The sequence below is a fragment of the Artemia sp. Qi Xiang Cuo genome, chromosome 12 (assembly GCF_049724085.1).
Source record: "Artemia sp. Qi Xiang Cuo chromosome 12, ASM4972408v1, whole genome shotgun sequence".
NCBI lineage: Eukaryota > Metazoa > Arthropoda > Branchiopoda > Anostraca > Artemiidae > Artemia > Artemia sp. Qi Xiang Cuo.
Window position 1 is genome coordinate 11058304 of NC_142805.1, and position 24668 is coordinate 11082971.

At 34.2% G+C, this 24668-nt stretch overlaps 1 protein-coding gene and 1 long non-coding RNA gene across 4 annotated transcripts in view; one reads left to right on the forward strand and one right to left on the reverse strand.

Annotated features, from left to right (window-relative positions):
* Positions 1 to 227: 227 nt before the first annotated feature.
* The window catches only part of LOC148945766 (uncharacterized), a 41962-nt gene continuing 17521 nt past the window's right edge, over positions 228 to 24668 (reverse strand). Inside the window, exons 2-3 of the long non-coding RNA XR_016142512.1 lie at positions 1375 to 1467; positions 228 to 500 (exon numbers count right to left, since the gene is read on the reverse strand). This is a non-coding gene — a long non-coding RNA (uncharacterized LOC148945766). The remainder of the gene's footprint in view (positions 501 to 1374; positions 1468 to 24668) is intronic.
* LOC148945767 (uncharacterized) overlaps positions 3254 to 24668 on the forward strand; it is a 29210-nt gene continuing 7795 nt past the window's right edge. Inside the window, exons 1-3 of one of the 3 annotated variants that reach the window (XM_089097808.1) lie at positions 3254 to 3792; positions 6193 to 6297; positions 20024 to 20194. In XM_089097808.1, the coding sequence (XP_088953934.1) occupies positions 3747 to 3792; positions 6193 to 6297; positions 20024 to 20194 (322 nt within the window). In that variant the 5' untranslated portion in view covers positions 3254 to 3746. Of the gene's footprint in view, positions 3793 to 6112; positions 6298 to 20023; positions 20195 to 24668 lie in introns of those variants that run through there. The other 2 variants (XM_089097809.1, XM_089097807.1) reach the window with 2 other exon arrangements.

A 24668-nucleotide genomic window follows, 5' to 3' on the forward strand; every position in this document is an offset into this window, starting at 1 on the left:
CATTATTCTAATGTTTCTTGTGTTAATAAATAAAAAACAGATTTTTGATTACTATTTGACTGTTGATATGGCAAGTAAATGACTACTGGGTATCTTATGAAGCAAATAATGTATGTTTTATCTTTGTCATTTATTTGGCTTTTTATTTAAGTGCAATATATTCTATTTTACCAGCATTATTCTTACGTTTCTTGTGTTAATAAATAAATAAAAGAGTTTTTATCACTATTTGACCTATTGATTTGGCAAGTAGCTGACTACTGGGTATCTTATGACGCAAATAAAAGAGGAAAATACTCTCCAATTCTCTATCTAATAATATTTCCAAAAATGAAGATGGGAGAATGTAAATATTGGAGCAATGAACCAATTGCTTTTGCAACAAAGTCATTTTTACTTTACTAATATTAGTAAGACTTCATGAATATACTTACTGGTATCATCTTTGCTAAGCTGTCTTTTCCTTGAAATGCTTGGCCCTGGATTTGCATTTTGAGTTCCTTAAACAGAAAATACACATATATAAATATATATGAGGGGTTAGCTAAACATTGGATCTATATAAAAAAACATATAACTCGTAATTACATAATTTGATCTTTGTCCAATTTTGAATTCTATCTTATTTTTTTTTATATAAAGAACAAGTTAAAAAGTTTCAAAATGTCAACTTTGCTACTAGATTTTCACTAGCAAATATTGTATTTGGTATCAATCTTTTGATGGAGGAATAGAAATAGTTTTGATTAAAAATAAGTTATGAATACATTTACTCCCTCCCCTCCAGGGAAATATTTCACAATTTACCATAAAATTTGTGATGTTTTGGATATAATCAAGAAAAGCATCATTTTTACAGACTTCTCCCAACAAGAATGGAGGTTTTGACTTCACTGCAGTCATGGCAACAGAAGAGGGTGGCTTAAAGGTCCAATATTTTGCATATCTTACCGAAACCTTTTCATAGTACTGCAAACCTGTCTTGAAATGTCTGTTATGGTAAAAACAAAATACCTCAGCCATTAATCATTTCCATTCTTAGTTGTTGCTTTGTGTCAACTTTTTAAGTTGTTTGAAAAAGGAAATAAAACATTGTATTTATAATTCTAAAAATAACAATGTTAGGCCATACATAGTCATGCCAGGAGTTGGAATCCCATTGCCTCAATAAGAAAAACCCCCTTTCCTTCCAGAAGCTATTGTTCTATTCAACCACAATTCAAGCTAATTTTCCAAAGTCATTTCTTAGAAAAGATTTATGAATTTGAAAGATCCCATGGGAGTTCTTTTTTATTGATCCCAGCAAAACTAATTACTGGGAAAAAATTAAGAAAAACACTCCAAAAATATATACTGTACAAGTTAATTACTAACCTTGATTATGGTTTTCCAACATTTCATCTACATCTGCTTCAATTGATGTTTCATGTGTCTCAGCAATTTCTTCATTGAAAGCTGGGCGTACTCCTAGAAATTTGAAAAATATAAAGCACAAACAAAAAGGTATTAGCTGTCACTGTTGTATTTACAGAGCCATATTAGGAACAAGATTTTCATTTGTTTATATTTGACTCAGAATATTTTTATATCTAAGGTTTTTTATATGGTATTCAAGAAAATTTAAATTGGTCAGCAATTTTTTCTGCCCTGTCATTTAGTTAATTTAATGCCAAGAGTTTCCATTTACAACAAAAGTTTAAGAGGGCCAATACAAAGTTTCTTCTAGAAAGTAGTAGGCAGGGGTGCCTAGTCTTACAGATAAATTTGAAAATAGAACATAGTCAAAAGAAATCATACAAAAATCAGATAATCCATAACTATAAAGATTCATAATAAATACTTTAAATACTAGATAGTGTGTCCAACAACTTTTTAGGTTGCAAGATTCTACATTATTTTAGCCAGTTTCTAGGGACCTCACAGTGAACTGCAATTTAAAATTTAGGTCTTTGGATATTATAACTAGAAGGCTAAGCATAATTCAAATAAAACACTTTAACTAATAACAAATATAGCAAAAGCCTACCCACAATAGTTTACAACCTGAAACATAGCCTAATTGTTTTTGACATTTCTGTTTTTCTTAAACCTGTTTTTTCTTCATTTTCCATGTTTTGTCAGCTAATAGAATCAGTAAGATACAGCCAAAGCACATATGCAGTTTTGTAGATATAAGTATGAGATTTGGGACTGTCATAGACCCTAGTAAAGTGTCCTTTTACCCTATTAAAAGTCAACAGAACCTGTAAAGTTTTATAAAGAGCCTAGGTTTATCCCTGGCCCCATTAAGGTGGAGGGGGGCAAGGATGCCTATTATATTTACAAATAGTGTTGAAAGGGGATGAGATGGTAGGCTACTTTTTTGGTCAATATATACCAAATCATATTATCGAGTTAGGACTAAAGTGAATACACCATTTGATGCCTTTTTTATGCTGATTACGAATATAATAAGAATTTATAGTGGAAATGTATTTCAGCCCCCCCCCCTAGATCGGCAAATTCAGGTTGTGGTTAGGGTACGTTAGGTTAGGTAAACCCTTTATAGGGGGGGGAGGGGCGCAGAAATTAAATGCTGTAATATTATAATTAAATTATCGTAATACGCATAAAAAAAGGCATCGAATGGTGCTTTAAATTTGTTAAAAAAAAAATAAAATTATTTGGTATATATTGACCCTTTTTTTCAGTATTACAGCACTTGTTTTAGAAGAGACTGAGCAAACACTTTTCAAAGCAACACTGCCTATAAATGCAAGTTTCACTAAAATATTAAAAAGGTATCATTAGCCATAAAAACTTTAAGAAAGAATCTTACCTAAGATTTCATGCACCTGACCGTAAAATATCCATGCTGGCTTTTAATCTCCACCTTTCCCTGTATCAGAAGATCTGGGTCGTACTCTAATGTACTGATCTGTTAAGTATCTAATTCTTATTTTTATATCTGTAGGGGATCTCTTCTCATAGCCTTTATCAACCATCAGATTTGCAATTTCCTCCCATATAAGAATTTTATTTGCCATTGAACAAAGTTGGTGATAAAAATCCTTCCATATTTCTATTAATACAATCACCTCTTCTGATGTCCATTTTCTAGAACCCTTTATAGCTTCTGTATCTTTAGCTGTTTTACCCATTTTCATAAATCATCAACAATTTCTTTTAAAAATTCTTTTCTGAAAATATTTACAAGAGTCTTTTATTTGTACGGTAGTTATTTTGCATTCGCCAAGTCTGATCTCCATTATCCCTGATTCTGCCATCTTGCAGAAAAAGCAACGTCGAAGGTTGCAGAATCTGCCAACTGCCAATACGGAGACGGAAAAGAAGTCTCCATTGAAATAAAATTTGCAGATTTGCAGTGCAGATTTGCAGAATCTGCCAAATGGAGACGCGCTTTAAGCATTGGTCACATACTGAAATCCATAGTCTTCATGGATTGAGAAAAAAAATCCCTAAAATTATGATTACTCATCTTCAGATTCTTCAGCTCGTGATTACCAGAAAAATATTTAACAGTTATTTAACAAATATAGGATAATCAATTAGCTACAAAATATCCTGGACTATCGTCCCATGCATGCACACAATACTAGTGTGATTTAAAATTCTACTATTATATAAGAAGAAGATTACAAATGCGTAGTTTTTAAGCTGTTTTGTCATATATTTAATTTCAGGGTAAATTCGTAATATTGTATTACAATTAAGGCTAAGGAAAATTATAGTTACCATTCCTGAATATGCTGAAAACTTCATTTGGCTTTATTGCCCCCCCCCTTCATAAAGGTAAATATATATTTTTCATGGAAAAATGTAATGCATTGCTTGATACTATTTTCAAATATAGGCTAATTATTGCTTCTGGAGGAAATTCCCCTTTGAGCCCTAAATTGGACTTAAAGCCGTCCATAGTATCCAGAAATTTAAAAATGAGTTTCTATAATATGTAGGCCTTCTAACTTGTGAGAAAAATTGCCATAGGCTATCTAATTGATTTAAGAATGGTAATTATCTACAGCATAGGTACTCTACAGTAGCAAAAATTTTCGGTTCAAAAATTGCACACATCACATTGCTTGCTTTTGGAAGTTGACAAAGCATCACAATAATACATTCAATTGTTACTTTGCCATACATAGTCACTTCACATGTGTTAGGGTGGAATTGTGAAAAAGGTGGGCAGATGATGTGTCCCAGAAATTATTAATGGAGATTATTGGAATTTTCAATCCTGTATAATAGCTATGCTGTTTTAATTATAATTTTCATTAGTCTTTGTAGTAAAATGGGTGGTCAATTTGGAGATATTTTGATTACTGAGATATTAATTAAGAATCTATAATTCAGTGTCTTTTTTAATGTTTTTTGCAAATATAATAGTTGTTGTAGTCTAGCCAGAAACACAAGGCATGCCCTTTAGAACCCTTAAAAATGTCTTGGTAAAAATCTAGAATTAGTCTTCCTCAGAAGATTATGTGCTGGAACAAAAAAAGAAATATTTTTAGATTGCTACTGTTGTGCTCTGTTTTAGGGTTTGGTTTGTATTTTCGATGATTCACCCCCTGCTAATGGTCTCATATAACTATAGGCTATTACTTTGTAATTTGCAGCAGGCACCAATGAATCATATTTCCTTGTTTTATCCCTTTTTTACCCAAGTTTTTCAATCAGTTTTGTTCATAACCTAACCTTAATATGTGTTATAAAATGAGAATTTTATATTTTTTGGTTAGTTTTCTTTTACACCCTTGCTCACTTTATACAAGTTAATTTCCTTGTAGGGCTAGACAAGACCATTAGAGAGGCACGGGTGAGAAATTGTTAAAGTGCAAATGGTGACGTAGAAATAACCTTGGTCCCATACGAGCAGCTACATAACTTAAGTGTTGTTAGAAGTGAAATATATTGTACATAGTTTCTATGGTACTTGCTATTATGAGATCAGTTCAAAAATTGTTTTTTCTCTTTTGACTTTTTCCTTTGAAAGTTTTAAACAAATTCTTGGAACTTAAAATTTAAATGGATTGTTCTTGACAACTTGGTATTTGTAACTATTTACATTATAATTAGGGTAAATACCATGCCATATACTTATGGCATATACTATTATATAATAATTTTTTAATTACTTGGATTCTAAATATGTAGTTACTAGGTAGGAAAGCTCCCACATGCCAGATATCACTCTAGACACATTCCAACTTGGGATGCTTGGGATGCACAAGTCCCTTAATAAAAGACTGATGACTTTAGGGTAGCAAGTGGAAAGAGTATGCTTAATCAGTCCCATAGTTGAACTAGCACCAGCAGCAGACCTCTTAGCATGACTTCTGAATTTTAGCTCATTGTCAATAGTGACACCAAGATCCTGCTCATTATTTACTGAGGAGAGTGGGTGGCCTAAGAAAAAATAAGGGCAACAAGGATTCATTTTGCCCGAGTAAATGATATGGCACTTTAGGATTACCATAGATTAGGAGCTGCCATAGGTAGCTGCCCCCCCTATAATTGATGGCTGTTTGAGAGTCTTTTTCCATTTACTGGGGTTACCAATGTCAACTTCATAATTTTAGAACATATAATTACAGAGTAAAACCGCATCACCAATTGGGGGGGGGGGGATTCCAAAGGCAATAATATTCAAACGTCTTTAAAAATGCTGAAAGATATAAATGATATGATGTAAATAATTTTCTGGTATAATTTTTCAAAAATGCTGTTGTGGGTATTTTCATAATACAAAATTGAAAAACCCAAATGGTAGAAATTGCCTCCAAAGTTTCTCTGGAATAATTCTTGAATGTTCACTTTACCTTACCCAAGTACTTGTCAAGACAAGTGTATTCTATCCAAGTCTATCCAAGCAGAGTATTCTACCACTATGCAGAGGAAAGATGCTAGAGATATGGGATTTTACAATTTTTAGGATGTCCTCTCCCTCTGGGATGATATCATTTACAAGAAGACTATTCTATTGCACTTTGTCACTATGAAATGGGATTGTCAAGAAGTTGGTCTTGAATGCTGTAAATTCTATGCTTCTTATGCTTTTATCTTCCAACTATTTCTATGTTCTGTGCTCCTTTTAAAGATATGATACCATATAATTATGGTAAAAACCATACCATGTAATTATGCCTTATGGTAGGCCACCAAATAATAAATCACTAATTATTTATATTATAGAGATCTTTAACTGCCTGGAACAGTGGGGAAAGACTGAATGTATTTGGCTTAATTGGCAAACTATGGAGACACCCATTTTGTCTGACATCACTGCTGTTAAGCAAGGTAATTGGTGGTTGAGCGAATTTTTATTTATTTTTGCTGCTTTTGCTCAAAATTGGGAGAGTTATTACTATTACTCACTTATTTCTTCTACTTTAAATTGAAAAATAAAACAAACTATAAACTATTATTTAAAAAAAAGAAACTCTAAGCAAAGAAATTTTTCAAAGTAAAATAAAGCTAATCATGCCCCTCATACAATTTGATAAACCATTGGCAATGAAGTATTTGACTCATCATGCAGCTTTTACAATCATGAAATGTAAAAGGGGTTACATCATCTAAGGCATTTATCACATAAACTTTTCAAGGAGTCCATTAAGATAACTTCTTAAACCACATTGGCCTGACATCACATAAAGAAAGAAAAACGAGCAAAAATGGGGTAACTAAATAAAAAACTAGTTTAAATGACATTTCAGAATTTCATTTTGCGTAAAGCACTTTTAAAGGCTGATTGCTTTCCAGTTTGATTGTTATTGGAGACTCTATTCGATTGCACAATATAACTTTGTGGATGTATGTAAAAACAATCAGAATTAATAATTTTGTCATAAATGGTAGGCCTACTAAATTTGTCATAAATGTCATAAACTTGTTTTTTATTTAGTTACCCTTTCACCGTTACTAGGAAAGGGTCGTCCAATTTTAGTTTGGTGTTTTTATTTTAAGGTTTGGTTTTTATATTTTTATCAGTTTTATTCTGCACTGAGGAGGGTCAAGCGGAGGTCTTGACCGAAATATTTGCATAATTTTTCTTTTTTTTCACTGGCTGTTAATTGTCCTCGTTTTCTTCCTTTCTTCGCGATTTTTTGTTTTATCATGATTTGCCAGTGTGGTCTCAGAAATTATTTCCAAATGAAAATACTGAAAAAACACAACAAAGCCCCTTCTTTAAAAACCCCATTTTTGCTCGTTTTTCTTTCTTTATGTGATGTCAGGCCAATGTGGTTTAAGAAATTATCTTCGTCATGCTTATGGGGATTATTCTACCAATGTTGTTACTACATTCATATCTCTTGTGAGAAAAAAAAAAACTAATTTGATTAATCAACAGTATTTTCTTCATAATTGTAAAATGAACCGTATTTTACCCAAGTCAATTCAACCTTCACTTCACTTAAACACACGTAACGAACGGCAATTTACAGAACGTATAGGGTTTGATATTTTAAATCATGTTATTAGCAATTGCAAAAGCAAGTGCTACCAGTTAAATCAGGATATTTTCAGACTTGAGCAAGGAATATTATCTACGCTTTCTTATGCTGATTTTCATCAAATTAAGGCTATTGGTGAAAATTCTTTTCAGCATGATTTTAGGATTTCTAGACAAAAACTTTCTGAGAAATTTTTTAAAATTTGAAAAACTCTCTAATAATCCACCTTTTATCCCAAAAGTGTATCCTGGGCCTGCTGTGATAAATCTCAAATCCACGCCTTTTACAACAGAGCAAAATCAGGTTCTGTCAAAAGGATTTAAATTTTCGATAGCCCCTTCGAAAATACCTTATAGTGAAATTATCGCAAACACAGAGGGGGCATTTCATGACTCTCGTGCGGAGATTGGAGAGATTGCTGAGGTTAGAGCCCATTTTGTTGAAACCTTGTTGAATTCGCCTTCTGTTAATAATCCAAATTAAAAAAAAATAAATAGTAAAAATGAACACTTGGTCTTACACACACTACATAAAAATCATTCCAGGATTATTACAAAAGCCAATAAAGGCAATTCTGTTGTTGTATTAGATTCAGATGATTACAACAAAAAAAAACAGAGAAATTTAAAATGATTCTAACACATATGAACAATTAGCTACCGATCCCACAGAAAAAAATGTCCAGGAAGTCCGAAAAGAGCTTTCTTATCAGAGGTAACGCTATAGCGTTGCCTAGAGTAAAGGCCATATGGCTCCAATGTTTGATTATTATTATTATTAATTTTTTTCCAGAGGCACTTCATATGGAAGGGGTCGCTGTTGATACTTCAAAGGGGGCTCATTCTAATGGAAATCGAGAGTTCTAGTGCCCTTTTTAAGGGTCAAAAGTGATTGGAGGGCAACTGCCCCCCCCCCACGCCCATCATTCCCCCAAACACAACCAATCAAAATTTTGTGATAGCCATTTTGTTCAGCATAGTTGATGTCCAGATAGAAAATATGTTTTTGAGGAGGACACTCTCCCACAACCCTCAGGGCAAGGGTTTTAAGTTATGCCCTGGGGGCATATAAGGTTTTTATAGAAGACGTTGTCATACAAACTTCAAAACAAGTTCATTCGATTGGAAATTCAAAGGGTTAGTGCCCTTTTTAATAGTCGAAAGTGATTGGAGGGCAAATAGCCCCCCACGCCCATCATTTCCCCAACATCCAATCATAATTTTGAGATAGCCATTTTGTTCAGCGTAGTTGATTTCCAAATAGAAAATATGTTTTGAGGAGGACACTCCTCCAAAACCCTCAGGGCAAGGGTTTTAAGTTATGCCCTGGGGGCATATAAGGTTTTTATAGAAGGCATTGTCATAGAAACTTTGAAAAAGACTTATTTGATTGGAAATCCAAAGGGCTCGTGCACTTTTTAATCGTCGAAAGTGATTGGAGAGCAACTACCCCCCCCCCCTCCCCTCCACGCCCATCATTCCCCCAAACACATCCAATCAAAATTTTGAGATAGCCATTTTGTTCAGCGTAGTTGATTTCCGGATAGAAAATATGTTTTTGAGGAGGACACTCCCCCACAACCCTCAGGGCAAGGGTTTTAAGTTATGCCCTGGGGGCATATAAGGTTTATATAGAAGGCGTTGTCGTAGAAACTTCAAAAAAGGGTCATTTTAGTGGAAATTCAAAGGGCTAGTGCACTTTTTAATAGTCAAAAGTGATTGGAGGGCAACTAGCCCCCCCCCATTCCCATCTTTCCTCCAAACACAACCAATCAAAATTTTGAGATAGCCATTTTGTTAAGCGTTGTTGATTTCCAGAGAGAAAATATGCTTTTGAGGAGGACACTCCCCCGCAGCCTTCATGGCAAGGGTTGTAAGTTATGTCCTGGGGCTCATAAGGTTTTTATAGAAGTTGTTGTCATAGAAACTTCAAAAAAGGCTCATTCAATTGGAAATTCAAAGTGCTAGTGCCCTTTTTAATATTCGAAAGTGATTTGAGGGCAACTAACCCCCCTCTCACGCCCACCTTTTATCCATACACATCCAATCAAAATTTTGAGACAGCCATTTTATTAAACGTAGTTTTAAGTTTTGGAAGTTAGGTCTTTGAAGATGACAACTCCCCCATAGCCCTCAGGGCAAGAGTTGTAAGTTACGCCCTGGGGGTATATAAGGTTTTGTATAGACAACATTCTCGTAGAAACTTCAGAAAGGGCTCATTCGATTTGAAATTTAAATGGCTAGTTCCATTGTTCAACGGTTCAATCAGTTTTTGTTCAACGTAGTTGAAAGTCCTTGAAATTATATGTTTGAGCAGGACACTCCCCACAGAATCTTCAGGGGCAAGGGTTATAGGTTATACCCTAGGGGCATAAATGGTTCTTATGGAAGGACTGCTCGTATAAACTTCAGAGAGGGCTCATTTGATTGGAAATTGAAAGTTCTAGTTCACTTTTTAAGCGTCACAATATAATGGAGTGTAAACAGCCATTTTGTTCAGCGTTGTTGATTTCCAGATAGAAAATATGTTTATAGGAGGAAACTCCCCCAAAACCCTCAGGGCAAGGGTTATAAGCTATGCCCTGAGGGCATATAAGGTTTTTATAGAAGGCATTGTCATAGAAACTTTGAAAAAGACTTATTTGATTGGAAATTCAAAGGGCTAGTGCACTTTTTAATAGTCGAAATTGATTGGAGGGCAACTACCCCCCCCCCTCCACGCCCATCATTCCCCCAAACACATCCAATCAAAATTTTGAGGTAGCCATTTTGTTCAGCATAGTTGATTTCTGGATAGAAAATATGTCTTTGAGGATGACAACTCCCCCACAGCCCTCAGGGCAAGAGTTGTAAGTTACGCCCTGGGGGCATATAAGGTTTTGTATAGACAACATTGTCGTAGAAACTTCAGAAAGGGCTCATTTGATTTGAAATTTAAATGGCTGGTTCCATTGTTTAACGGTTCAGTCAGTTTTTGTTCAACGTAGTTGAAAGTCCTTGAAATTATATGTTTGAGCTGGACATTCCTCCCGCAGTCTCCAGGGGCAAGATGTACATAATAGGGGCATGAATGGTTCTTATGAAATGAATGCTCATATAAACTTCAGAGTGGGCCCATTTGATTGTAAATTGAAAGTTATAGTTTAATTTTTAAGCATCAAAATATATTGGAGGGTAACCAGCTCCCCCCCCCCCAACCTCTTGTCCAAATGCATCCAATAAAAATTCTAAGATAGCTATTTTGTTAAAAATAGTTCATAGATCATATAACAAAAATTCCGGTGTCGACAGAACCCACCAGGGCCCGGGGGCAAAAGTTGTAAGTTATGCCCTGGGGGCATATATGGATTTTATGGAAGGCATGCTCGTATTAACTTCAAAGAGGGATCATTTGATCGGAAAGTGAAAGTTCTAGTTCACTTTTTAAGAGTCAAAAGAGATTGGAGGGCACCTAGTGTCCCCCTCCATGCCCTTTTTCATCAAACCCATCCAATACAGACTTTGAGATAGCTTTTTTAAAATAGTTCAATGACCATATAACGAAAACTCAGGGGTCAACACAGCCGCCCAGGGCCCGAGGGCAGGTGTTTTAAGCTATGCCCTGGGGGAATATATGGTTCTGATTGAAGGAATGCTCGTAAGAAATTCAGAGACGGCTCATTTGATTGAAAAGTGAAAGTTCTAGTTAATTTTTTTAGAGTCAAAAGAGATTTGAAGGGAAATAGACCCCCCCCACGCCCCTTTTCCCCCCAATGCATCCCATATAAATTTTGAGATAGCCAGTAAGTTAAAAATTTCTCAAAAGTCAGATAACAAAAACTCAGGTTACCTCACAACCCCCCAGGACCCGGGGGCAGGCATTGTAGGTTATGCTCTGGGGCATATATTGTTCGTATGAAAGGGAAGCTTGTATAAACTTCAGAGAGGGCTCATTTGATTGGGTATTGAAAGTTCGAGCTCACTTTTAATAGTCAAAAGAGATCCAAGGGCAGCTAGCCTCTCCCCCCTCTCCCACTGCTTCTTTTTCAAAACCCATCTGATAAAAACTTTGAAATAGACATCTTGTTAAAAATAGTTCTAAGGTCGGATAAGAAAAAATCCGGTGTCAGTAGAACCCCCCAGGGCACAGGGGAAGGCGTTTTAAGTTATGCCCTAAAGGCATGTATGGTTCTTATGAAAGGGATGCTTGTATAAATTTCTTAGAGGGCTCATTTGATTGGAAATTAAAAGTTCTAATTCACTTTTTAAGAGTCAAGAGAGTTAAACTAGACCCCCCCCCCGCTCTTTTTTCCCCAAAACCGCCTGCTACAAATTTTGAGATAGCCAGTGTTTTGGAAATTGTTCAAAAATTAGATAACAAAAACGCCCCCAAAAGCCCGGGGGATAGGCGTTTTAAGTGTTGTCCTGGGGGCGTATATGGTTCTTTTGAACGGGATGCTCGTATAAACTTCAGAAGAGGGTCATTTGATTGGAAATTGAAAGTTCTAGTTCAATTTTTAAGAGTCAAAAGATATCTGAGGGCAACTAATCCCCGCAATACGCCCTTTTTTCCCCAAGCCCATCCAATAAAATTTTTAATATAGCCATTTAATTAAAAATAGTTCAAAGGTCAGATAAGAAAAATTCCTGTGTCGACGGAACCCGCCTGGGCCCGGAGGCAGACGTTATGAGTAATGCTCTAGGGGCATATATAGTTCTTATGGAAGGTATGCTCGTGTAAACTTCGGAGAGGGCTCATTTGATTTGAAATTGAAAGTTCTGGTTCACTTTTTAAGAGTCCAAAGAGATCAGAGGGCAACTAACCTCCCCACCTCCACGCCCTAAATGCATGAGATAAAAATTTTGAGATAGACATTTTGTTAAAAATAGTTCAAAGTTCTGATAACAAAAAACTCCGGTGTCGAAACAGCCCCCGGGCCTGGGGTAGGTATTATAAGTTATGCCCCGGAGACATATATGGTTGTCATGTAAGGGATGCTCGTATAAATTCTTAAAGGGTTCATTTGATTGGAAATTGAAAGTTTTGGTTCACTTTTTAAGAGTCAAAAGTGATTGGAGGGCAGCTAGCCTTTCCCCACACTCCATTTATTTTTTTCCCAGAGGCATTTCATATAGAAGGGGTCGTCGTGTAAACTTCAAAGGGGGCTCATTCGATTGTAAATCGGGAGTTCTAGGGCCCTTTTTAAGAGTCAAAAGTGATCAGAGGGCAACTGTTCCCCCAAGCCCTTTTTCCTCGAATACATCTGATAAAGAATTTGAGGTAGCCATTTTGTTAAAAATAGTTCGAACATCATATAACAAAAACTCCTTTACGTATTGTCATTTCGTTAAAAATACTTCAAACATCAGATAATAAAAACTCCTGTATCGACACCCCCCCCAGGGCTGGGGCAGGCGTTGTAAGTATTGCTCTGGGGGCATATATGGTTCTTATGGAAGGTATACTCGTATAAATTTCAGAGAGGGTTCATTTGAATGGAAATTAAAAGTTGTAGTTCATTTTCTCAGAGTGAAAAAAGATCAGAGGGAAAATAGCCCCTCCCGCCCTCCACGCCTTTGGGTGTAACGGATGGATAAACCCATCCGATAAAAATTCCAGGTGAATATTTTGTTAAAAAAGTTCAACCATCAGATATTAAAACTCCAGGGTCGACACAACCCCCCAGGGCCCAGGGATAGGCGTTGTAAGTTATACTCTGGGGATGGTTCTTATAGAAGGGATACTCGTATAAACTTCAGAGGGCTCATTTGACTGAAAATAGAAAGTTCTAGTTCACTGTAAAAGAGTATAAAAAGACCGACGCTTAATCTAGTCCTCCCCACGCCCTTTTTCCCCAAACCCATCCGATAACAATTTTGAGATAGCAATTTTGTTAAAAATAGTTCAAACATCAGATAATAAATACTCCGAGGTTGACACAAACCCATTTTTTACTTTGATATTGTTAGTTTGATATCAGTTTTAATACTTTGATGAGTATTTGATTTTTTTTTAAAGTTTGATTTTGAAATAAGGAATTTTTTAAAACTTTAAATTTTTTGAAATCAAAAACTAACAAAAATCAATTAAAAAAAACATTCTGAAAAATAATTTTTTCAAATAAGAGTATAAACCATTTTAAACTTAAGCGCATTAGATACAATTGCATGTCAAGATTAAAACTGAAGACGATCAGAAATTACTTTTATAGAATAAATGAGACCAAAAACGAACAGAAATTAGATAGACAATCCTAGCAAAAACATAAAATAAGTAATCATACAAATGAATAAATAAATCTCAAAGCGAGTAATGCTTAGATTGAATATGAATATCCGGCTTAAAAGGGAAAAAAAATATTTTCCTAATGAAGTATAAATGAAACTTAAAACAAACAGAAATTAAATAAACAATCAATGCGAACAAACATACAATAGATATTAATGTAAATTAATTAATAAATCTTAAAACGAGTGAAAATTAAACTGAATATGCAAATCAAGCTTGAGACGAACAAAAATCACTACAAACAAGAGTTTGGGTATTACCTCCTTCTCTCACTGTAAAAGTCTAAAACCTACTGCGTCATTGGTTCTTTACTGAAAACTATATGTGTCTTGAACAGTCTTGGAAAGTATAAACAACATCAAATTGAATATTTGATCTATAATGATATTAATTGTTGAAAGATCCATCAGTTCAAGAATTTATTTCACTGTATTTGTATTTTTATTTCATTACTGTAAGAGCTGGAAAAGAAAATATTTGTAATATAATCCATTTTCAGTTAAGGGCCAATGACGCAGTAGGCTTTTGGTTTTTATTTACAGTTAGGAAAGGAGGCAGTATCCAAACACTTGTTTTTAGGGAACTGGGATGCCAAATGGACACTTTTAGTGGCTTTTGGACACTTCTTCACTCTGAGGGACACCGGGACACTATTGGGTCAAAAAAGGCAGCTTTTTGAAAAAAAGGACACTTTGGACATTTTGGACCAAATGGCTTTATTTTCTTTTTTTTATAAATACGACTGCTTTTAGTTTGTACTTTACTTTTAAGCTTTGGTAACGTCTTGGGGATTTTTCTTAGATGTTTTTGCGCCCTGCGCGAACACCATTTATCAACCGAATAGGAATAGGACCTAAAGTCTTAACCAATTTGGTATACTAGAATTATCGAATCCATCTTTTTCTTCTATCTTACGGTTGACGTTTGTCATCAAGTCGGTCAACTTCAAGGACCCGCCTACTGCTTGGGGCAAAATCACCAAGGCCGCTGAGAAGGCTGGAAAGAAGAAGTGAATGGCCATTCTCTGCTGGTGCGTTCTGCGTAAATCCCTGTGGCGTGTAGCCCTGTGCATTTGGCTAATATTACACTGCTGACATAGAAAGAAAGGAGTTTCGCAGAAAAGCTGTGTTGCGGCTCAATTTTTATTTATAGCCAATTTTATTCAATTTTATTTATAGCTGTGTTGCGGCTCAATTTAATTTATGTTTCTGTTTTATATTCTATACTTTCAGCTGTGATTTTTTGTCAAACGCTGGTCGCCAGTTTCTATCGAGCATAACTCAAGCGAATTTATTTCAATCAGCCTTGTCTTCTCATTCTTTTAGTTCTCAAAAACTTCATTTTCGCTCAGGGCTACTTCTAAATGTTCAGAAAACGGCAAGATAGAAGAGTTGTTAAACGATTTTAACCACTTGACCAACCAGTTGACTGAGTGGTTAAGGTGATCGATGTCTTTTGTTTAACTATAAAACCATGTAGGTCAAAATAGACATTTCGTTGCTACAGCCATTCGGACCTTGTCTCACCCAAAGATCCTTAATAGCTACCAAAGATCAACGACTCGCATCTTTTTTGCATAACTTATGAAAATGCCGAAGTGAAAATAAATATCTGTGATTGCTTCTTTCCTTTTCGACTAAGATAGGTAGTGGTATTGATAATCGATATAAAATTTCGCTGTGTTGACATTCTCATGACGATTTTTTCTGCCATCTCTTCAAAGTGAACTAGCACTAAACTTAATTAATATGTATCGTTAATGTCAAAGCTGGAAATTCCTGCAGAACTCATGCAGGTAACAGACCGCTAGGTAGCAGAACTAAGAAGGAGGAATTTCACAGGTTTTTCGGCACTTTTTTCACAGGTTTTGAAAATTCATAGTGGCAACGCTATATTTTGGCTAATTTTCCAGAGGGACATTAAAAGTGGCCTTTTTTGGCTGATTTGGACACTTTTGTCCCTAAAAGTTTTGGCAACCCTGGTAGGGAAACTATATTCGTCTTTAACAACTTTAAAAAGAGCTAATAAATTAAACTGAATATTTGATGTATAATGATATTAATTGCAGAAAGCTTATCAGTTCAAAATGCTGCTATAATTTTAATGTTTATTTTCAATATTAAGTACAAAAGAAAATATTGGTCATAAAATTGGTTTTCAGTAAAGCGCCAATGACGAAGAAGGTTTTAGACTTTTAGAGTGAGAGAAGAAGGTCATACCCAAACTCTTGTTTGTGGTGACTTTTGTTCGTTTCAAGCTTGATTTGCATATTCAATTTAAGTTTCACTCGTTTTAAGATTTATTTATTAATTTACGTTAATATCTATTGTATGTTTATTTGCATTGATTGTTTATTTAATTTCTGTTCGTTTTTACGTTTCATTTATACTTCAATAGGAAAATATTTTTTTTCGTTTTAAGCTTGATTTTCATATCCAATCTAAGCATTACTCGCTGTAAGATCTATTTATTCATTTATATTATTACTTGTTGTATGTTTTTGCTATGATTGTTTATTTAATTTCGGTTCGTTTTTGGTTTCATTTATTCTTTACTAGTAATTTCTCGTCGTTTTGAGTTTTAATTTTAAAAGGTATTTGTATCTGTTAATCTTAAGTTTAAAATTACCTTTACTTTTCCTTGAAAAACTTATTTTTCGGAAAGCTTTTTTAATTATCTAAAAGGAAAAGGTCAAATCACAGATCAATTGTACAAAAGGTTTTACACACGTGGGTGCACATCCCCTCTCTTTTATGGTCTCCCTAAAGTTTATTAGCCCGGTAATCCACTTTAACCCATTGTTTCTTTTTTTACTTTTCCTACAGCAAAAATAGGGAACTTCTTATCAGTTGTATTTCGCCCACTAATTCAGGCTCAAAAATTCTATATTAAAAATTCCGCTGATTTCGTTTCCAAGGTAAAGCAAGTTTCGGTTAAACCAAATACAAAAATTGTCAGTTTCGATGCAGATTCAATGTATACCAATTGTGATCCTCAAAAGGCTGAACTGATTTTGGAGCATAAACTTAATTCTAACCCATCTATATCAGAAAAATACACTCTTTTGAATCAGACACCTCTTTCACTAACAGCCCTTTGTAACAGAACTTCTTTTTACTTCCATTATAGAGACATTTTTTATAAACAGAAATATGGGCTTTACATGGATGCCCCCCCCCTTTCTCCAATACAGGCAGATATCTTCTTGGAAGACCTTGAAGAAAGGGCTATTTTGCAAAGTTTTCGTAAACCTGAATTTTGGGTTCGTTTTAAAGATGATATTTTTTTATTTGTGGAAGCAATGTGACGAGTCTCTGGTTCTTTTCTTCGCTTGCTCAAATCCTTGGATCCAAAGCTTAAATTTACTTAGGAATCAGAGGTAGAGAGGCGTCTTCCTTTCTTAGATGTTCTGGTTCACTGAAATGATACCTTCTTCAAGTTTAGTGTCTATAGGAATCCTAGACATAATGACCTTTACTTAAATTATTCCTATTATCATTCTCTTGCTTTGAAAAGAGGAGTAGTCACTTCTCTAGTTGTTTGAGCATTGAAAGTTTGTTCAACACGCTTCTTGGATTTAGAGCTCAACCACCTTAAGAGATATTTTATTTGTGAATGGTTATCCAATTACTTCAATAAATTCTGCAATTGCAAAACGCATTAAAAGATTATCAGATAGTTACATAGAAAACACAAATCAAAGGGAAAATTCGGTTTATCTTGGTCTCCCATAAGTTAAAGGGGTTTCAGACCACATTTCAAAAAATCTAAGAAAAAATAACATTTACACTTACTATAGAGTTCCCAAATTTATCAAGGTAAAGACCCTATCCCGATAGGTGAAAACTGCGGTGTCTACAGATTTCCTTGTTCGTGTGGTCTTTGGTATAACGGAAGAACTGATCAGTTACTCACGGATAGATTAACTCAACACTCTAGTTCAATTAATAATACACTTAAAAGTGGAAAAAACCAGAAAATTTTGACTCTGCCGTTGCAGAGCACATTTTTGAAAACCCAGACCATACTATTTTGTTTAATCAAGCTAGCTTTATTTCACATGACAAAGGTATTGTCCAGCACTACAGAGAAGCTGTTGCAATTTATAAATACCAAAATTTAGGTCTAGCTTTAAACAGAGATTCCGGTGATTTAAGAATAAACGAGTCATATTTCCGTTTTTTCGAAAGAGAAGCTGATACTTTAGTAATCCTTGAAATAAACCTTGAACCACTTTCCCAGTCATATAATCAAACACGTGAAGAACCCCTGAAGTCTCAAATGGTGTCTGCAAGAAATGCAACAATTATAATCCGAAATCAGATGACATAGTTCTCCAACTTATTTAATTTCTGGTTCGTTTTGTGTTTCAGCGAATGAATTGTTTTCTTTTCTTTTATTTCTCAGTTGTTCGCTAGTATCCTTCTATGGCAGTTCATAATTTTTCGGATTTTGTGCAAACTGCGGGTTTTGGCGAATAACTTGCTTTTATGGTTGTTAAATATTTGGTTTTAATTCTTATAATTTTTGGCTTTTATTGAATTTTATTCATCTTTTAAGTTTTTGGTTTTTTCTTCGGTTTTTTGGTTCTTTTCACATTGACTTTCCGCGTTTGTTTTTTGTTGTTTTTTTTTTCCTCGGCACTTTCCTTGGATACATTATCTAGTTTCATTTTGAAGAAGAGAGGCGTTTGTCCTCTCGAAAAATTCGCTTTGTTGTGTTTTTTCAGTATTCTTATTTGGCCTTTAAAAACCCCATTTTTGCTCGTTTTTCTTTCTTTATGAGTTCAGCTATTAAAAAGTTCAGCTCTTTAAAAAAAAGAGTCCTGCTCTAAATTAAATACAATTAACTTACTTTGAGCAAAAGCTTATAAATTGCCACAAAAGGAAGCAATCAACAACAAGATAAAAATGATTTTTTTATTTTTAAAGGGAGGGGGGCTAGAGGTCTCTTGTAGAGGTTTTGACATGGATGTTTTCATCTGTGTTGTTTTATTTCTAGTTGATGTCAATTCTTTTTACAGCTCTCAAAAATCTAAAAAATAGCTCAATCTTTAAAAGTTGTTCTGCTTCTAAATTTGACAAACCCTTATAATTTGTGCTCCCAAAATTTGTACAATGACCAAGCAGATTTTTTAACATCCTATGGTATTTTTGATCTAGTCAAGACTGGCAAAAAGTAGCAGTTTTGAAAAAAAAATTTGAGCAATATAAGGTTGAATCGCTAGTTTTTATTGTCCATTTCAAAACCCCTGCAAAATTGCAGTGCACTTTTTGTAATGGACAAGAAACAGGGTTTCAGGCTTTTTTCGAAATTCCTAAGACATGGTAATGTAGAAAGTTCAAATCAATGGCACATATTGTTAATGAATTACCTTTGAATTTAAGTTATTGTTGTATGTGGCAGATTCTTCAAAACTAGTTTCATTGTTGCCTACTGATGCTTCAGGGAGAGGGATAACCCGAAACAGAATACAAACGTCCAGTACGGTTTTAAAATCAAGGTCAATTTCCCAATTTGTAGAGAAAGTCTGGAACCTACTCAAGTAACAGGCTATCCTATTGGCGTATGTTGCAGCTATAGGCTTGTCACAAAATTGCTTGTTTCAGTGGTAACACTTTTTTGGGAATACCTTTTTATGTGATTTGGCAGTTTTTTTTCAAACATCATATTTTTGTTTTCATCTTCTAAAAGAATAATAAATTCAAGACTGGATATTGCAAACCTCCAGCTACAGGGTTTTAAAACTAATAGCCGTTCCTGATACGGTTTTTGTTACAATGGTACCCTTCAAATTCCTATTCAGTGCCAATCCGCAGGTTTTTCAAGCTCGTTTTCAATTCCCATTAATTCATTTTCTTGATAAAATTTTGCCATTAATATAAACCAAAAATAATAGTCAACATTCTTGCCACTCAGTATAGTCACCTGAAGGTTGAGTCACTAATTAGCTTGAAATGCTATATTTTTCTGACTAGACAGTTTTTTATCTAAATAAGTTTGCAATAGGTGGCTGGCTCTTTACTTGGAAGCAGTTATTGCTTCAACCTTGGTGAACAAACTTTTTGACAGAACCTATAATAATTTACCATTATCCATGTAATATTGTCTCTTTCTTTTTTAATCTGATGCTCTTCTTATTCTTTATATATTTACTAAGTTCCAAGATGCTGGGAGGATCAATTACCTTTAGTCCTTCTACGAACTACCACATAAAAATTTTGTAGCATTTTAAAAGTCTTATGACTAACCTACTTGTTATATTGTAAATATTTTATTTAAGTTTTACTCTTATTTTGTAGAAGCTGAAGATATATTCTCAAATGATAAGAAAGATATTTTTGGAAGCACACATCCTATGCTATTAATTAAAGATGAGGCCAAACTTTTTTCTATTTCTTCTGGCATCTCTGGAGATTGTCAACATGATGCTGATCATGTTAAACTGGAGCCAAAAATTGACAGGGACGAAGGTATGCTTCAGATTTCCTGATCTTCTTTATTTTTGCATGTCTAAAATGAGATGGTTTATCTTAAACTTTTTTTGAAATATTGACAGGGCATGAAAGATAGGTGTTTATTGCATCTGATCGGTCTGATTGCATTTGCAAAAAAAAGTATATTTAGTTAATGATAATCCCATATGGTTTTGATTATTAAAATTTTGTATCCTAATTAAACTCCTGGATAAAATGACAAACTTAATTTAATTTTAGACTGTATTCTGGCTTTTTGGAACCAATTAGAACTCATTTATAATTTTTAAATATGGCTTTAGCTATATGTAATAAAAAATAATTGTTTTTTATGGCATAAATACCTTAGGAATATGCTAATGTGATAACTCTGTAGTTTAATCATTCTCTTCTAGAAACTCCTTAGTTTTGATTGCTTTTAATGCAACATTATTTCCAAAGAAGTGGATAATTTACAGGATCATATTGGACCGTAATTTTCATTTTATTTTTAATGTTTTAATAAGGATAGAAGAAATTTGTTTTAATACAATTCGTTTTCAGTAAAGGACCAATTACGCAGTTGGCTTTAGACTTTTACAGTTAGGGAAGGGGGCAGTAGCCAAACTGTTGTTTCTATAAGTACAATTGTCTAATAAGTACAAAAGAAAATATTTGTAATATAGTTTATTTTCAGTTAAGTACCAATGACGCAGTAGGCTTTAGACTTTTACAGTTAGGGAAGGGGGCAGTAACCCAACTTTTGTTTGTAGGGATTTTGTTTATTTTAAGGTTTATTTATATATTCAATTTAAGTATTTCTTGATTTAAGATTTATTTATTCAATTATATTAGTACCTGTTGTATCTTTGTTTGCTATGATTGTTTATTTAGTTTTTTTTATTTTGAGTTTCATTTATTCTTCAATAGTAAAAGATTTTTTTTTGTTTTAAGCTTGATATGCTTATTTAATTCTATTTTTGTATGTTTTAAGAATTATTTATTCATTTATATTTGTACATGTCGTATGTTTGTTTTATATGATTGTTTATTCATTTTCTGTTTGTTTTGGGTTTAATTTGTTCTTTATTACTAATATCTAGTCGTTTTTAGTATGAATTATTATAGGTTTTTATTTTTATTTGTGTTAATTTTTATATTTCCATTAATTTTATTTTTGAATCTTATTTTTGGAAAGTTATTTTAATTGATAAATTGAAATAACTAAATGAGCTAAATGAGGTAAGATTCATTAGAATGAATTTTATAATAACTGTGTACGGCTAACTATTTTAAAAGTTGAGTTGTATGCTAAATTAAAATAGACCTAAAAAATACAAGCCTTTGATTTTCAGCGAATTTTATATAATTAAAGTTCTTCTTGGTGCAGCGTCATCTCATAAAGATATGACAAACAAGAATGCGGATTGCATAGCATGCCAGGTCTAGCAAGAATATGTCTAAAAAAAGAAATGAATTAGAAATGTCAAAATTAAATAAGGGCTTTATTTAGCTTATTTTGGACAGAAAATTTATTGGCATCTTTTTTACCGATTGGCTGAACAAGAATTTGATTTGGTAAATGTCTTAGTTTTCGATATTCTGTAGCATGCGTATATGAGTTAATCTTCATGGTCCTAAAATTTCTGTAAGGACAATGTTTGACATTTTGTTTCTGATGTTTCTGATGATTTTGATGAAATTTTTTTTCTGATGTAAATGGGAGTTAATTTTAAACTTTACCCCCCCCCCCCCCTAAGTTTGAAGAAAGTACCCTGAATTGGCATAAATAGGAGGGGGGGCTAAAATTCATTTCAGATAGAAATGATTATTATATTTTTAATCAGCATAAAAAAAGGCATCAAGTGGTATATTCACTTTATGCGTAAGTCAATAATATGATTTGGTAGATATTTACTGCTGTCTCTACCCTTTCCTTAATTTTAGGGCTATCTAAACTTTGACAAACTTATTGAATGTTTTCAATACTGTATTTTGTGGTATTGTTATAACAGTTGTCCGAGTGTAATGTGAAATTTGATAAATTCTTTACGAAAAAGTGTTATTGACTGGTTTTACCAGGGGGTCGACAGAACAGAGTTTCGCAAATGTTAAATTGTGATCCTCAACTTATTGCAGGGTTTGCTTAGGGTCTTGTTTGTGGCAATAGGCCTAGTGTTTGAAGATCTATGTGATGTCCTACCCAATGCGTGATAGGCCAATAATAAGCTTTTTTTAATAATAACAAAAAGTTTTCTTAAAAACTGAATAAGGCAGTACAAAACAGCGTTCTAAGGCACATCACAATATCATAATTTAAAAATAATCATCTCTCCACTTCCTAAGTTTATCTATGAGTAAATTGTGGTTAATCAAAATGAAAGTTTTTTAAGATCAATAGAAATCAGGTTAAGCCAAGCCAATTTTGGAAAAATTGAGGTGAGGGTAATAGGACGAATGCCATCAAAGCCAGGCTTTCCATTTTTCTTTTTGATTTGTGTAATAAAGCCTTGTTTCCTATATAGGGAACTGTCCAGATTCGGTAATTTCATTAAACAGGGTGGATAGGGGCTTTGAAAGGTAATCACTGAAAGCTTTAATAAGAGGAACAGGAATCTTTAAGGGGCAAATACTTGATCGTTTTAGTTTTTAAATTTTTTTTTACGACATCAAGTGGGGAAATATGGGGAAATGAAAAAGGATGAGGAACATCTGGAAATACCTAAGATAGTGGTGGGAGACTCTGGACAATTGAAGCCAGAAACTTATTGAGGTCATTAGCTGTGGTCTTTGGAGGTTCATTTATATTAAAGTTTAGTTGTTCTTTACTCAAGTTTTTATTTTTATAGTAGGCTCGGGTAGCTTTTTTAATTTTACATTTTAATTCCTTTCTTAATTTATTTTCTTCAGCTAAATTACCCCTGTTAAATAAGTTTATTTTTGTGCGGCTTATCATTTATATGTGATTATTTATGTAAATTTTATCACTGGAGCATTTTCTGAATTTTTTTTCTGGGAAACATAATGAGTAGGAATCAATTAATTTTTTGTTAAAAATCAAAATTTTTATCATCAAGGTTATTAGAATTATAAAGGCCTGACCAACTTTCACTGGTCAGCCATGAACCAAAAGAAAAAAGGCCTGTGTCACTGAGGGGACGGCAAACCCAACTGGAGGTAGTAAAGGAATGTTCAATGGCTGTAGAATCTGCCTCCTAATGGTGGCAGTGCTTGCGGGGGGCTGTAATACTTACTCAAGTTTGAACAAATAACATCCAGAGAGGTGTTACCTTTTGTTGTAGATATTTAAACCAGTTGTTTAATATTAAGAGAGGTACAGATAGAGTCCATCCTCAGGTCATTCGCATCGCCAAGTAAGAAAATACCAGCGTTCGGATACTTTGATTACACAAAGTCAGCACTTATCAGGAATTGTTGTATAAATTTGCGTTTCTGGTCAATACTTTGGTCAGGGGAGTGATAAAAGACGGCGGTTACAATTAAATTGAAAGGGCGGGGAAGTGCTTTTGGTCGAAGGCTCAGCCATAGGATTTCATCGCAATCTGATATGTTGGGGGTGGGGATGAGTTTAGGTTGGAGGTTATCTCGGGCAAAAAATAATATACCACCCTCTTTTTTTCCAAGAGGGTGATCGGGAGGGCGAAATTTTATAAACTGAGTATAATTGCTGATTTTTTGGAAATCTGAGCTCTGGGACTGAACCTCTGTCACAGTTATAACATTAATTTTATGAATTCTAGAAATACTCTTGAGTTAGGTAATCTTGTCAAAATTCAGGCTCTCAGCATTGGTAAGTAGGAAAGTTGGACATTTAAAACGATTTGGGTATTGGGATTCTTTTTTTCGATTTGGGTTAGAATTATTTGGGGTTGAAGATTATGAGAAGGATGTTAAGGGTAAGGGGATGATTTTGAGGCACTATTTTTAGCAGTTGAGGAGGAAGGTTTGGAGGGACATAAGTTAGAAATAAAACACTGGTTTACGCTAGAGTCACGTAATTCGATGCTTCTATAACCCGAAGTACCTGGGAACGAATGGATGGAAGTAGGGTCTTCTTTGTGGGGATAGAATACGGTGGGGTTCTTAAATTTCACGGACTGAGTTGGTGCTTCAATGGACACTGGTGTGTTACTTAATTGGCTCGGTGACTCTCGTTTTTTGACAGAGTTTTCTTGGCACTTCTTGGCACTGTTGGAAGGGGGAGGATTTGTTTTCGTTGAGCTAAACTGCTTGCGGTATCTCACTGACCTTTAATGTAATGGTGGGAAAGGTGGGAAGGTTTGATGCAAATCTCTTTTTGACACGTCCAAACTGATGAGACAAGGAATTGAAGGAGTGCTGATTCTTGGTTAAAAAAATTTTTGGAATTGTTTAAGAGCTTTTTAAAAGACTTGTACCCATACTTCAAGTACCCATATTGTCACAAACTCGGGAATGCAAGGGTTTGCACCCAGGGACACTACATTCATCC